This window comes from Anomaloglossus baeobatrachus, chromosome 4 (assembly GCF_048569485.1).
Source record: "Anomaloglossus baeobatrachus isolate aAnoBae1 chromosome 4, aAnoBae1.hap1, whole genome shotgun sequence".
Lineage (NCBI taxonomy): Eukaryota > Metazoa > Chordata > Amphibia > Anura > Aromobatidae > Anomaloglossus > Anomaloglossus baeobatrachus.
This window is the reverse complement of record NC_134356.1, coordinates 16184170-16198248: the sequence shown is the minus strand read 5'-3', so window position 1 is coordinate 16198248 and position 14079 is coordinate 16184170. Positions and strand designations below refer to the sequence as shown.

At 49.6% G+C, this 14079-nt stretch overlaps 1 protein-coding gene across 1 annotated transcript; it reads right to left on the bottom strand.

Moving 5' to 3' along the window:
• Positions 1-558: 558 nt before the first annotated feature.
• On the bottom strand, positions 559-1203 carry LOC142300988 (histone H1.01-like). The gene has a single exon (XM_075342010.1). The coding sequence runs from the start codon at positions 1201-1203 to the stop codon at positions 559-561; it is 645 nt and encodes a 214-aa protein (XP_075198125.1).
• Between the last annotated feature and the right edge of the window lie 12876 nt (positions 1204-14079).

The following is a 14079-nucleotide window of genomic DNA, read 5'->3' as shown; positions in this document are numbered from 1 at the left end:
CAGCTCTGCAGGACAAGGTGGTGGCACTGATCATACAGCTCTGCAGGACAAGGTGGTGGCACTGATCATACAGCTCTGCAGGACAAGGTGGTGACACTGATCATACAGCTCTGCAGGACAAGGTGGTGGCACTGATAATACAGCTCTGCGGGACAAGGTGGTGACACTGATCATACAGCTCTGCAGGACAAGGTGGTGACACTGATCATACAGCTCAGCAGGACAAGGTGGTGACACTGATCATACAGCTCTGCAGGACAAGCTGGTGACACTGATCATACAGCTCTGCAGGACAAGGTGGTGACACTGATCATACAGCTCTGCAGGACAAGGTGGTGGCACTGATCATACAGCTCTGCAGGACAAGGTGGTGACACTGATCATACAGCTCTGCAGGACAAGGTGGTGGCACTGATCATACAGCTCTGCAGGACAAGGTGGTGACACTGATCATACAGCTCTGCAGGACAAGGTGGTGGCACTGATCATACAGCTCTGCAGGACAAGGTGGTGGCTCTGAGAAGAGCCTTTGTGGTAGGAGGACAGAGCGGCTCCCGCTTATTTCTTGGCCGCGGGCTTCTTGGCTTTAGTCGCCTTCTTAGCCGGACTCTTGGCAGCTTTGGGTTTTGCCGCCTTCTTAGCCGGACTCTTCGTCACCTTCTTGGGCTTTGGAGCGGCCTTCGGCTTCTTGGGGCTCTTTGCCGCTTTCTTGGCGGCTGCTGCGGGCTTCTTGGCCTTTTTCGGGCTTTTCTTGGCCGCGGCCGGAGCCTTCTTGGGCTTCTTTGGAGATTTGGCCGCTTTCTTGGCTGCCGGCTTCTTAGGCTTGGCCGCAGCTGCTGGCTTCTTCTTGGCCGCTTTGTCCTTCGTCTCCTGCTTCTTGTTCAGCTTGAAGGACCCGGAGGCGCCGCTGCCCTTCACCTGGAGCAGGGAGCCCTTGTTGACCAGAGCCTTGATGGCCAGCTTCAGGCGGCTGTTATTCTTCTCCACATCGTATCCTCCGGCAGACAGAAGCTTCTTCAGGGCGGCCAGAGACACCCCACTGCGCTCCTTGGAGGCGGACACGGCTTTCATGATCAGGTCGGAGGCGCTGGGACCGGAGGATTTGCTGCTTTGCTTGGCGGCCCCGGATTTCTTCGGCGCCTTCTTCGCTTTGGCGGCCGGTTCGGCGGGAGGAGGAGCGGCGGCCGGTGCGGTCTCTGCCATCGTGTGAGCGGGAAATAAGCACCAAAATATCCTGAGAGGAAATCACTGAGGCCGGAGCTTGAGGCGCCTGTTATATATACCGTCTTACTGCGCACTGATTGGCTGCTGAGCTGAACCCTCCTGAGCTTCTATTGGCTGCCACTGAGCACAGGCCCCGCCTTCCCCCGGCTGAGCCCAGTGAAGCTCCGCTCTCTCCTTGTGCTTCCCTGCCCGGGATAAAAGCTCTATATTATCGGCTACAGCCGGACGGGTGAGGAGCTTCCGCCATCACTTCTCCTCCGCCATCATCTCCGCGGAGCGTGTGTGGCCGTCACTGCCAGAGATGCCGGGAAAGAGCGGAGAGGATCCCGGGATCAGCGCCGCCGTCCTCCCGATCTGCTCATCACTGAGTGTCCGGGAAGATAAACCTGCTGCGGGAGCTCGTCCTCCTATTCCCGGCTCTTGTCACCACCACTGGGATCTTCACTGCAATATCCATCGTGCAGGAAGCGGATCGTACGATGTGGGGGCGACCTGGAGCTGCTGACAGCCCAGAAGGGTAACACAGGCGATGGCCTCCGCTGTCTGCACCTCCCGGAGCTGGAATATAAATCTATCCCGTGTGTGCAGAGTATTGGGGGGGGACACGTCCCACATTAGTGGATCACACCCGGAGGAGGATGAGTGCGATCTCCGGCACAAGATTGTGTCTTATCCTCTGTGAAGCTTTTATCTCTGAGGCCTGTAATGGAGGGAAGAGCTGTGATCGGGCGATGGCTTCACAATGCGACTCACTCCCCATCAGAAAGCAGAAAAAAATCCGTGTGATCACAGAAATATTAATTCACGCATCTGACACCAACTATTGTGCAAAAGGTGAAATACGGAGGAAAAAGCGGAGACACAATATACAGAATCCACACACAGAGCTTCGTTGTATATACTGCACAGCACAACAGGCTTTTATAAGTATCCATAATAATAGAGCACAGAGTACAGTATATAGTGTATACAGAAGTATGTACAGTATATTTAGCAGTGTGTACAATATATACAGCAGTGTATACAATATAGTGTCCTCCTATGTCTACTTTGTACAGACTTGCAGAGAAGAGCAGAAGGAAAATCATCCTAATGCGTCTGTGAACTTTGCATTATTCTCCAGTAAGTGCTGGGAACAGGGGAAGACAATGTCTGCTACAGAGAAGGAAAAGTTCCATCCTGAAATCAGGGGGCAGCAGCCAGGTCTGACCATTGGGGACGCTGCAAAGAAATTAGGAGAGATGTGGAATTGCATTTCATCAGGAAACAATTACGAGAAGAAACATCCAAACTGAAGACGTGCAAGGACATGGCGCTGTATCTGTACAAAGGCGAATTAGGCTAAGTTCACACTTCAGTTGTTTTCAATCCGTCAGGTCCGTCAGCAACGGATCAGTTGTTTTTTAGGGTACTTTCACACTTGCGTTGAACGGTATCCGTTGCATTGCGTTGTGTAACGGATGCAACGGATGTGTTGCATATAGTGACACAACGGATGCAACGGATGCTGCAAAACAACGCAATTCGTTTTGATTTTTTTTTTTTTTTTTTTCCCGGTTTTACCAGCGGCAGACTATAGTGAACGATCAGCTGATCGTTCCCTGCAGCCGGCCGCTGGGTGATCAGCTGATTGCTCCCAGTAGCCGGCCGCCGGGTGATCAGCTGATCGCTCCCGCCCGCCGGGTGATCAGCTGATCGCTCCCGGCTGCCGGGTGATCAGCTGATCGCTCCCTGCAGCCGGCTGCCGGGTGATCAGCTGATCGCTCCCGGCCGCCGGGTGATCAGCTGATCGCTCCCTGCAGCCGGCCGCCGGGTGATCAGCTGATCGCTGTCACTTGCCGGCGCCCGGGCATGCCGGCGGGCGGGCGCTCAGCTGAGCGCTGTGACTTGCCGGCAGCCGGGCATGCTGGTGGCCGGTCATTCAGCTGAGCGCTGTCGCTTGCCGACGGCCGGGCGCTCAGCTGAACGTTCGGCCACCGCGAGCCAAAATAAAGTTTGATTTAAAAAAAAAAAAAAAAAAAAGAGCATGCGCAGTGAAATCCAGAGGATTCCGCTGCTCAAAATAACGTTACATGCTGCGTTCCTCCCGCTGGGCGGAAGCAACGGAGCGTCGCCCAGCGGAAGCAACGCAGCTCCTTTTGGTACAATCCGTCAACCATACAAGTCTATGGGAAACAGCGGAATCCGTTAACGGATTCCGCTGTTTCCCAAAAGGGCGGATTGTAACGGAAGGAAAATAACGCAAGTGTGAAAGTACCCTAAGATGTCAACTGATGCAACTGATGTGTTTTTCACAGGATTCCTTTCACAGGAATCCTGTGAAAAAACGGATCAGTTGCGTCCGTTACATCCGCTGTGCGTCCGTTTTTTGACGGATCAGTCATGATCCGTCTGTGTTTGGGACAGCCCAGTGGGCGTGCCAAACATGCTGGGCATGCTCAGTAGAGCATGACGGAATCCAGCGCTGGATTCCGTCGTAAGACTGATTACGACGGAATCCTGCACCATAGACATGCATTACAAGCTTGGCGGATCGCGACGGATTCCTGCGCGGTACGTTGTTTTCAACGGCCCGAAAAACGTTACATTCTGCGTTGCTCCCCGCTCGGCGGTCAGTCAAAAACGACGGACCGCGACGCAGCGGATGCAACGCAGGGTCATCAGTCGCAATCCGTCACTAATAGAAGTCTATGGGGAAATACAGGATTCCTGCAAAATATTTTGCAGGATTCCGTAATTCCTCAAGGCTACGGATTGTGACTGATGCAAAACACAGGATGTGTCAACTTAGCCTTAGAGCCAAAAAAAGGTCCCTGCTGAGCCTGAAAAGTTCAAGAGAGGAGGATGATGAAGAATAAGAGGAAGAAGATGATGAATGAGCAATCTCCACTAGCCTGTAATTATTTGTGTATTTAGCATTTAACCCCTCTGTACGTCCCTTTTACTAAACGTGTAATAGATGTCTTAAAAAAAACATATTTCACAGTTTTCCTTAATTTGGAGATAAAAATTGACCTTTATTTGATCATTTAAAATCCATTCCTATAATGTTCAATTATGGAAATCACGAATATGAAAAAAGTAAGGTGCAAACTGCTGCCTAAATATGATCTACCCATCCACAATACATATTACATGGGCTTTTTAGCAAGATTTCATTCTGCCATTATTTACAGAGCAGACTGAATGCATATGGCGTTGATTCCTCTATTATAGGAGACAAGTCACTGAACAGATCATATAATGCTGATAGATCAAAAGGTCTGAGAGGGGACAAATTATTATTATAATTTTTCACTAATGGCAACCCTATCAGAGATAGTCAATTATATTATGTATTAAATTCTCAAGTGACCATTACAAAATTAAAGTCAGTGACTGAGTAGATTAATAAAACTGAGCGGTAGATCATTTTATCTCCAGTGCCTGTGCTCTCTATCGTGTACGCGCCCTACGCGTTTTATCTGAATTTCTGATTCCTGCACAGATTCATCAGGGGTATGTGGCAGCTTGTCTAGTTACATGATGTTACATATGATGCATGTAACAATAGTAGGCGACATGATCGCTACAGCGGGGAGCGGCTCCTGCTTCCTCCCTTCAGTCCTGCAATTAGCCTGCGATCCATGACATGACGGACACTGCGGCCTATCAAAGCGGAGCAACGGGCAAACAGTAACCACGGCCGAACACAGCCAATAGCGCTGCACAAAGCAGCACCAGCGACCAATAGGCAATGGATGTCGCTCCCAGTCATTACTTATGCGGACACAGACCCCATGCAGTGCAATGTAAGAATCTGCAGCAGTAAGTGACGATAATAATCACATTATATTTATCACCAGCAGTCACTAACATCAGCATTTACTATATATTAAGAAGAGACCGGCCTAAATCTGTATAACACAAAGCCCATTCACTTCTATAGGTGCACGGCAATATATCAGCCGCGGGGATAATGATGTGTTTATTATTAGCTGTAACATTAGCATTAGATCAGATGAATTACCTGCAATACAAGCAAAGCAGATGACAATGAGGAGCTAAACACGGGGCTGATATATAACGGCATTATTGTATCTACACTGCAGCCGCCATCGCAGCAATCCCGATTATTCCAACATCAGACACAGAACAGCTCTACTCAGCAAATGCAATGCTCAGACTCGCAGGGATTATGCAGCAGAGCATAATAGCCATGTATAGGATTATATTACAATTATTACATATATTTTCTTTACAGCAATACATTCACAGATGGCATTAATAACGGCGAGTCTCGCATCGGCATCACCCGGCACGGCCACACACTCTCTGGACAGGAGCATCTGAGCAACATAGAAACACATAAAGCCGACCGCTCCTGTACGGAGAGTGTGTGGCCGTGCCGGGTGATGCCGAGTCCCCGAGTCATTATCACGTGTGGCTCTGGCCTTACTGAGACTCCAGTGGCTGTCTCACTACTTCCAGGTCCGCGCATTAGATCTCCCTCTGTGCCGGCTTCTATGGTTGCTGCCCTAACACTAGATGTCTGGGTCCCCGAACTGGAGAGTAAAAGCAAATAAATAATTGAAAAAATGGCATAAAGTCCTCCATGTATTGACACCCGCTGCCAGACTGCCGGATTACGTGACACGGCCGCACGGAAATCCGGCAGAGGTTTCAGCTTTGAGGGCAGTGGGGAGCCCTGAGCGTGAGCTCCGGTGACCTGCCTGCCAGATTGCCAGACACAGACGTCTGATGTGAGACTCCCATCCTCCATAATGTGAACCTCTGTCTTCAGGACTTCTCTTGTGATGAGCCAGTTTTCTGGAATGCACTATGCTGGACGATCAGTTCAATATCTAGCCCCCCATATGATTCGGCCTATCTCATCACTTTACTGACACTCTTCTCTGTTCCCTCTAATCTTTCCTCACATTCTGCTGTCTTCTTTTCATGTCTCCACGTTCTCCTATTTTATAGGAATTATCTTATAAAGCTGCAGGAGCCGTCATCAGCCAGGATTTAATTGCTCTTATCAGGAGCTACTGGGTGGAAGGAGGATGTTTATGACAATGATGGCCGGACCCTCATTATACAGCACGATCTGTCTATTGTGACCCCATCTCCTTATAGGATCCTCGCTCCTCCTGTACCTGATGGTGTCACTTAGTGATGTCTGCGCATGTCCCCGCTCAATGCTGAGGAATACAATATACAGGTATACAGCACAATATACTCTCCAGATGGCGCAGATTACTCTCTGGTGCTCCTTATATTCTGTGCTGTATACACTCATGTATTCCCGGCTCCCTGTGTAGCCGCCGTACTCTGCTGTATTTCTACAAAGTGCTGTAAATCCATTATGCAGCATATTTTAGTCACTTAGGCCTCTGCCACATTTCCGCATAAAAAAGTGTCTTAAGTTCCGTTTTTCGGTGCGTGTTCCGTTTTTTATGGGCGTTTCTCCAGTGCGTGTGACGGCGTATGCTCGCCGTGTGTGCGTGTGGAATGTCCATGTATGTGTGAGATACGTACAATGTAATGTCCGTGTGGTGTCCGTTTGAAATGATCCGTGTGTGTGGCAAAATGTCTTTGCTACATACCCGCTGACAGCCGACACAGACAGAGACATGCGATGAGAATGAACTCGGATGAACTTCACCTGACTTCATTGTCATACCATGGCTCTGTCTGTGTGTGGCGTCCTGATTAGTGGTCACCTGTGAAGGACTCACCGGTGACCGATAAACCCCTGAGTGACTGAAGTTAGCGGTGTGATTATCGCTGCCGTCACTCAGGTTACTTGCAGCTAGCTGGAGTGCTCCACCTGAGACGCAACTCACCTGTGGCTTTTTTTGCAGATCGCTCAGCTCACTTCTGTCACTATGGCGATTTGCTCTCACAGTTGGAGGATCCAGTGGTGGCCGCAAGTGACCTGAGTGATGTCATCCCTGATCGCGCTGCTCACCCTCAGTTGCTGCTGGAGCTGACTGAGAGCGGTCATGTTATGTGGCCCGCTCCTGTCGCCTTCATGTAGCAGAGCTAAGAGCGTCGTGGGACCTCCGTGGATTACGCCGGACCTGGATGGGTATTTGTGGCTTAATAAAGTGGTGAAAGAGGGTGTTTGTTTTTGTGTATTATTCCAAATAAAGGATTTTTTTGATGTGTGAGTGTTTATTTTCTTTAACTTACAGGTTAATCATGGAAGGTATCTCGGGGAGACGCCTGCCATGATTAACCCATTATTACCTCGATTGCCACCGCACCAGGCCAATTCTGGATGAGCTGGGTAGAGTCCCGGAAATGTCGCATCTAATGGATGCGGCAATTCTGGGCGGCTGCTGGCTGTTCTTGTTTGGCTGGCTCCCCATAACGTGGTGCCCATAACGTGGTCCCCCCCCATCCTGAGAATACCAGCCTTACGCCGTGTGGCTTTACCCTGACGGATCAAATTTGGGGGGGACCGCACGTCAATTTTGTTCATTTACGTATTTATTTTACTGCATAATATGGATCCGCCGGCGACTGTGATTGGTTGCAGTGAGACAGCGGTCACTCAGCTTGGGGGCGTGTCCGACTACAATCAATCATAGGCGCCTGGGCTGAGGAAGCAGTGAATACGAGATTGAATAATGAGCAGCTGGCATTTTCAAAAAAGAAAAAGCCACTGGAGGTTTTTCACAGCTGTGCAGCGCCGCGCCCCTGATCGGGGATCCCTGAGTATGCGAGAGGGGGAGAGAACGACCGACGGACAGAGAGAGGGACAGACAGAGTGACCATCTGACAGCGAAAGAAACCGACCGACAGAGGGAGATTGACCGACATCGCATCCAGAATTCACCAAAAAAAACAGCACACGGACGGGTAGAACACGGACATGCTACGTGTCACATACGTGCAGACACGGACCCATTCACTTTAGCGGGTCCGTGCCTGCGTGATGCCTAAGAAAAACGGACATGTTGAGAGTGTGTAAAAATGCACACACATACAAACAACACGGACACACGTTCTGTGTGGTTTTTACGTGTGTGTGCGGCTGTTACCATAGGGTAACATTGGTGTACGTGTCTCCATGCCACCGATACGTGCAAAAACGTACCAAACACGTACCGACGGCATGGATGTGTGTCGGAGGCCTTATATAGCGCTTTTAGTGTCAAAGATTTAGAGATGTGACCATCACTGCCACTAGTGGGGCTCAATCTAAATTCCCCATCGGTTATTATAGTGTAGGAAGAACCGGGAAAACGCACAGAAACACGGGGAAAAATTACACACTCCATGCAGATGTTGTCCTTTGTGGGATTTGAAAACAGGATCTCAGAGCTGCAAGACTACGGTGCTAACCACCGAGCCACCACAACACTGCAGTGCTAACCACTGAGGCATTACAAGACTGCAGTGCTAACCACCGAGCCACCACAACACTGCAGTGCTAAGCACTGAGGCACCACAAGACTGCAGTGCTAACCACCGAGCCACCAAAACACTGCAGTGCTAACCACTGAGCCACCACAAGACTACAGTACTAACCACCGAGCCACCAAAACACTGCAGTGCTAACCACTGAGCCACAAGACTACAGTACTAACCACCGAGCCACAAGACTGCAGTGCTAACCACTGAGGCACTACAAGATTGCAGTGCTAACCACTGAGCCACCACAAGACTGCAGTGCTAACCACTGTGGCACCATGCTCCATATAACCCTCATATAGCGCCCTTACTCGAGCAGTATACCAACACACACTGCTATAAACGCCCATAATGATGTATGTCACCACATGGCGCTGAATATCTTTCATCCTTACTGCCATATAGAGCTTTATATGCACCATGTGCTTTCTAGTCTTGTATACCCTTCATATAGTGCTGTGTAATACTTGTATGCGTATCCCACATAAAATGCAGTAAACATCCAAACAATACAATGTTCACCTACCACACAACACTGGATACCCATAAAAAATACATTATACCGCCACATAGTGCTGAATATACTCTATATACATCAGACATTCACCCCCAGCCACACGCGATCTCCCGCCATGCACCGCGGGTTACACAGAACAAAGGATAAATTAGCAGCCATTGTGCTATTCATATTCAGTCCTCAGCACGGCTCTGGCTCCATCCACTGGTTTATTCCCAGCTGCTTTTTTAACCCTTTAGTGATCAGTGATGGCGGTGTTCCCAGACGCCCAAATAACAGATGTAATGATCGAGTGCAGCGCCGACCTCCCGCCCCTCTCCGCAGCAGGAGCTGTAGCTTTTTCTCAGAGACTGTGGGTGGCTCTTAAGAGAGCCTTTGTGTTTTTGTTGTGGGGGGGGCAAAAGTATTAACCCCCGAAGCCGTAGAGAGTGCGGCCCTGGCGCTTGAGCGCGTACACCACGTCCATGGCGGTGACGGTCTTCCTCTTGGCGTGCTCGGTGTAGGTGACGGCGTCACGGATCACGTTCTCCAGGAAGACTTTCAGGACGCCGCGAGTCTCCTCATAGATGAGGCCGGAGATGCGCTTGACGCCTCCTCTGCGGGCGAGACGGCGGATGGCGGGCTTGGTGATGCCCTGGATGTTGTCCCGGAGAACCTTCCTGTGCCGCTTGGCGCCGCCCTTCCCCAGACCTTTCCCTCCTTTGCCGCGTCCAGACATCTTCTATGTAGTCAGCAGAGACTATAACTGACGAGCGCACAGTCCTCCTTTATATAGAGCGAGGGAGGACCAGAAAGAGAACAGGAGAGATGACGCGACTACGGGGCGGAAAATGTTACTTGTTTTGCTCCGCCCCTCCTCTGCTGATTGGCTGAGCACAGAACTGTTGGAGCTTTTGAATTTCCCGCTCATTGTCCTGTTATTTTCCCGCTTCTATAGTGTTAATGTTAAATATAGACACAACCTTTATTCCAGTAAACTCTCTATAGCTCTGTATATTCTAATACTATTGTGAATATCTCCATATACTACGATAAAACCACCATATAGAGCCATAAAGCCCCATATTAGTGCTGTACACTGCCATATAGTATTGTATAGTCCCGTATAATGCTGGATATCACCATATTGTGCTGTATAATCGTCATCCATATAGTGCACTATACTTCCTATATTGTGCTGCCCTATAAAGTGCTGTGTACCCAATATAATACAGTAATCTCGATATAGATCTGTATACCGCCATATAGATCTGCATACCCCAAATACAGTCCTGTATACCGCCATATACCTCTGTTTGAGGCAGTCCATATGAATAAGATCCCTGGAGCTGTTAGTCATTATTTATACTGAACTCTGATCTTCATTAGCAAACACCACACACTGCTGTATATTCGCATATAGCGCTGTATTGTCTCCACATACTGATATATACGATCATATCGTGCTGTATATTCCCCATACACATTTTACTATATACCTTTATATAGTGACGTGTGTGCTGTATACCGCCATATACTCCTCTTTGTGGTGATCTACAGGAGATCACTGGAGCTCAGTTAGTGACTATTTATATTGACCTCTGACGCCATTTTAAATATCATGAACAAATGTGATTGATGCACCAGAAACGCAGCAGTGTAGACATTGCCGATATGGATGGATTTATATATTTGTGCCCATGGAGCTGATTTCTCCTCTTTGCAGTTAGTCTCGGCAGTAACTATCCGTGCTCCGCACATGGCTGCACTCAGGCATTACTGGGAGCTGGGCTTTGGTTCCTCACCGCCTGATAACATTGTGCCATGTCCCCTCATTAGTCTGTTGTATTCCGCCATTTAGGGCTGTACCTCCCCATATAGTGCTGATATTGTACCTTCTACCTCCATATAGCGCTTTATATTTCCATATTACCTTGTAGGAGCCGATATCAGATCAGTGACTGCAAATCACAGCCCCAGATAAACCAGTAATAGGAGATTATGTCACTGCACGGAGCAGCCCCATCCCCCCGCACTCCCCATGTGCTACATTACAGATATGTACATATCTCTTTTGCGGGCAGATACCGCATAGCTCCATATAGCGCTATATATCCCCACAGTGCAGTATATACGTCCATATCCTTTCCTGGTCACTACAAAGTGGGGGCCGCTGGAGGTAACAAGTCCCCGGGCAGCTCCATCCCCCTCATATACACGATCCTCACCGAAATCCTCCAGCCACAAACCTCATGTGTAGCGACCATCGCAGCGCAGAGGATCTGCTCCAATCACTGCCACAGCCAGAAACTGAGACCATCCAGTATAAAGCTCAGATTAGACAATGTGGTGGCTCTTAGAAGAGCCTTTGTGGTGCGGAGCAGCGGTGGTGATCACTTGGCGCTGGTGTACTTGGTGACGGCCTTGGTGCCCTCGGACACGGCGTGCTTGGCCAGCTCTCCGGGCAGCAGCAGGCGCACGGCGGTCTGGATCTCCCGGGAGGTGATGGTGTGGCGCTTGTTGTAGTGCGCCAGGCGGGAGGCTTCCCCTGCGATGCGCTCGAAAATGTCACCGACGAAGCAGTTCATGATGCCCATGGCCTTGGAGGAGATGCCGGTGTCGGGGTGCACCTGCTTCAGCACCTTGTACACGTAGATGGCATAGCTCTCCTTCCGGCTCTTCCTCCGCTTCTTGCCGTCCTTCTTCTGAGTCTTGGTCACGGCTTTCTTGGAGCCCTTCTTGGGCACTGGGGCGGACTTGGCGGGAACAGGCATGATGAGAGCAGAAAGATCTCTTCACTAGAGAGAGAATAATGATCCTGCTCCTCCCAGAGCGGCCGTATTTATAGCCCGGCCATGCAAATGAGCACTGCTGGCACCTCGCTGTTCTATTGAGTGACAAAGGCATGTGACCAAGGGAAAACGTCAAGATCACCGCTCCCTGCAGCTCATTGGTGGATCCACGAGTCTCATTTCCATTTCTGACTTAAGATTCAGCCAATGACAGAAGAGGAGGGCGGAGCAGCAGCTTATAAAACCCTCCGGAGCCGGCACAATCCTCACATTTGATTTTACTATCTGCTGCTGATATTTGAACGCTCAGGAAACATGTCTGGACGCGGCAAACAAGGAGGGAAGACCCGAGCTAAGGCCAAGACCCGCTCATCCCGGGCAGGACTGCAGTTCCCGGTCGGTCGTGTGCACAGGCTTCGTGCACAGTAGTGATGGGAAATCTAGTTCATTTTGGTGATTAGTTCACCATGAACTAGTTCACTGAAAAGATTAGTTCAAAAGATTAGCTCATTTAGTTCATCTAGTTCAGTATTTCTCTCCACTCTATCCTGAGGAGCTGACAGGAAATGCATCATGTGACCTGTGAACTAAATGAACTATATGAGCTGCTGAACTGAATGTTCTACTGAGAATGAATCAGGACAGTCTAGTTCAGTCTGATGCATCTCACTGAGCTCAGCAGCGCCCCCTGTGTAGAGTGTAGAGTACTGACCCATAATGAATGTGTATGAGGGAGCTGAGAAGCAGGTCAGCAGCCACCATTTTGAGAACAGAACAGGAGCCAATGGTAAAGATTTTAGCAAGACTGATCTAGACTACAGGAGGGTGATCCTCTACAGGAGGCTGATCCTATCACACAGACAGGTGAGGGGCATGAACCACACACAGAAAAACTCTCTCATACACACATATGAGCTGTGTCTGTCTACTGTGCAATTTCAGTATTTATTAATATTATTATTACTATTATATTTGTATTTGATGTGTGGTATAGTGTGTTACTCCCTTCTTTTCCAGCATCAGGAGCTATAAAGAGCAAGTGTGAGGGCAGGAGCCTCCTGGAGCTGTAGAGGAATCACTCTCTGTCTCCTCACACTGCTGTTTAGTTCAGTATTTCTCTCCACCCTGTCCTATGAGCTGACAGGAAATGCATCATGTGACCTGTGAACTAGATGAACTAGATGAGCTGCTGAACTAAATGTTCTACTGAGAATGACTCAGGACAGTCTAGTTCAATCTGATGCATCTCACTGAGCCCAGCAGCGCCCCATGTGGTAGTGTAGAGTACTGACTCATAATGAATTGGATGAGGGAGCTGAGGAGCAGTTCAGCATTCACCATTTTGAGAACAGAACAGGAGACAGTGGTAAAGTTTTTAGCAAGACTGATCTTCTAGACTACAGGAGGCTGATCCTATCACACAGACAGGTGAGGGGCATAAACCACACACAGAAAAACTCTCTCATACACACATATGAGCTGTGTCTGTCTACTGTGCAATTTCAGTTTTTATTAATATTATTATTACTATTATATTTGTATTTGATGTGTGCTAGTGTTTTACTACCTTCAAGTGTGAGAGCAGGAGCCTCCTGGAGCTGTATGAGGATCACTCTCTGTCTCCTCCCACTCTAGTTCATAATGAACTAATCTCTGTCAGGATGGTGAACTAGATGAACTAGTTCACTCTGAAGATTAGTTCATTTTGAACTACTCACTCACGAACTACCCATCACTAGTGCACAGGCTTCTCCGCAAGGGCAACTACGCCGAGAGGGTGGGCGCCGGCGCTCCGGTCTATCTGGCCGCTGTGCTGGAGTATCTGACCGCTGAGATCCTGGAATTGGCCGGCAATGCCGCCCGGGACAACAAGAAGACCCGCATCATCCCCCGGCACCTGCAGCTGGCCGTGCGCAATGACGAGGAGCTGAACAGGCTGCTGGGTGGGGTGACCATCGCCCAGGGAGGCGTCCTGCCCAACATCCAGGCCGTGCTGCTGCCCAAGAAGACGGAGAGCAGCAAGAAGGGCAAGTGACGCCGCTGACCCCGCATCCTCCACAACACAAAGGCTCTTCTAAGAGCCACCACCCCGTCCTCACAGGAGCTGGCCCCGTCCTCACAGGAGCTGGCCCCGTCCTCACAGGAGCTGGCCCCGTCCTCACA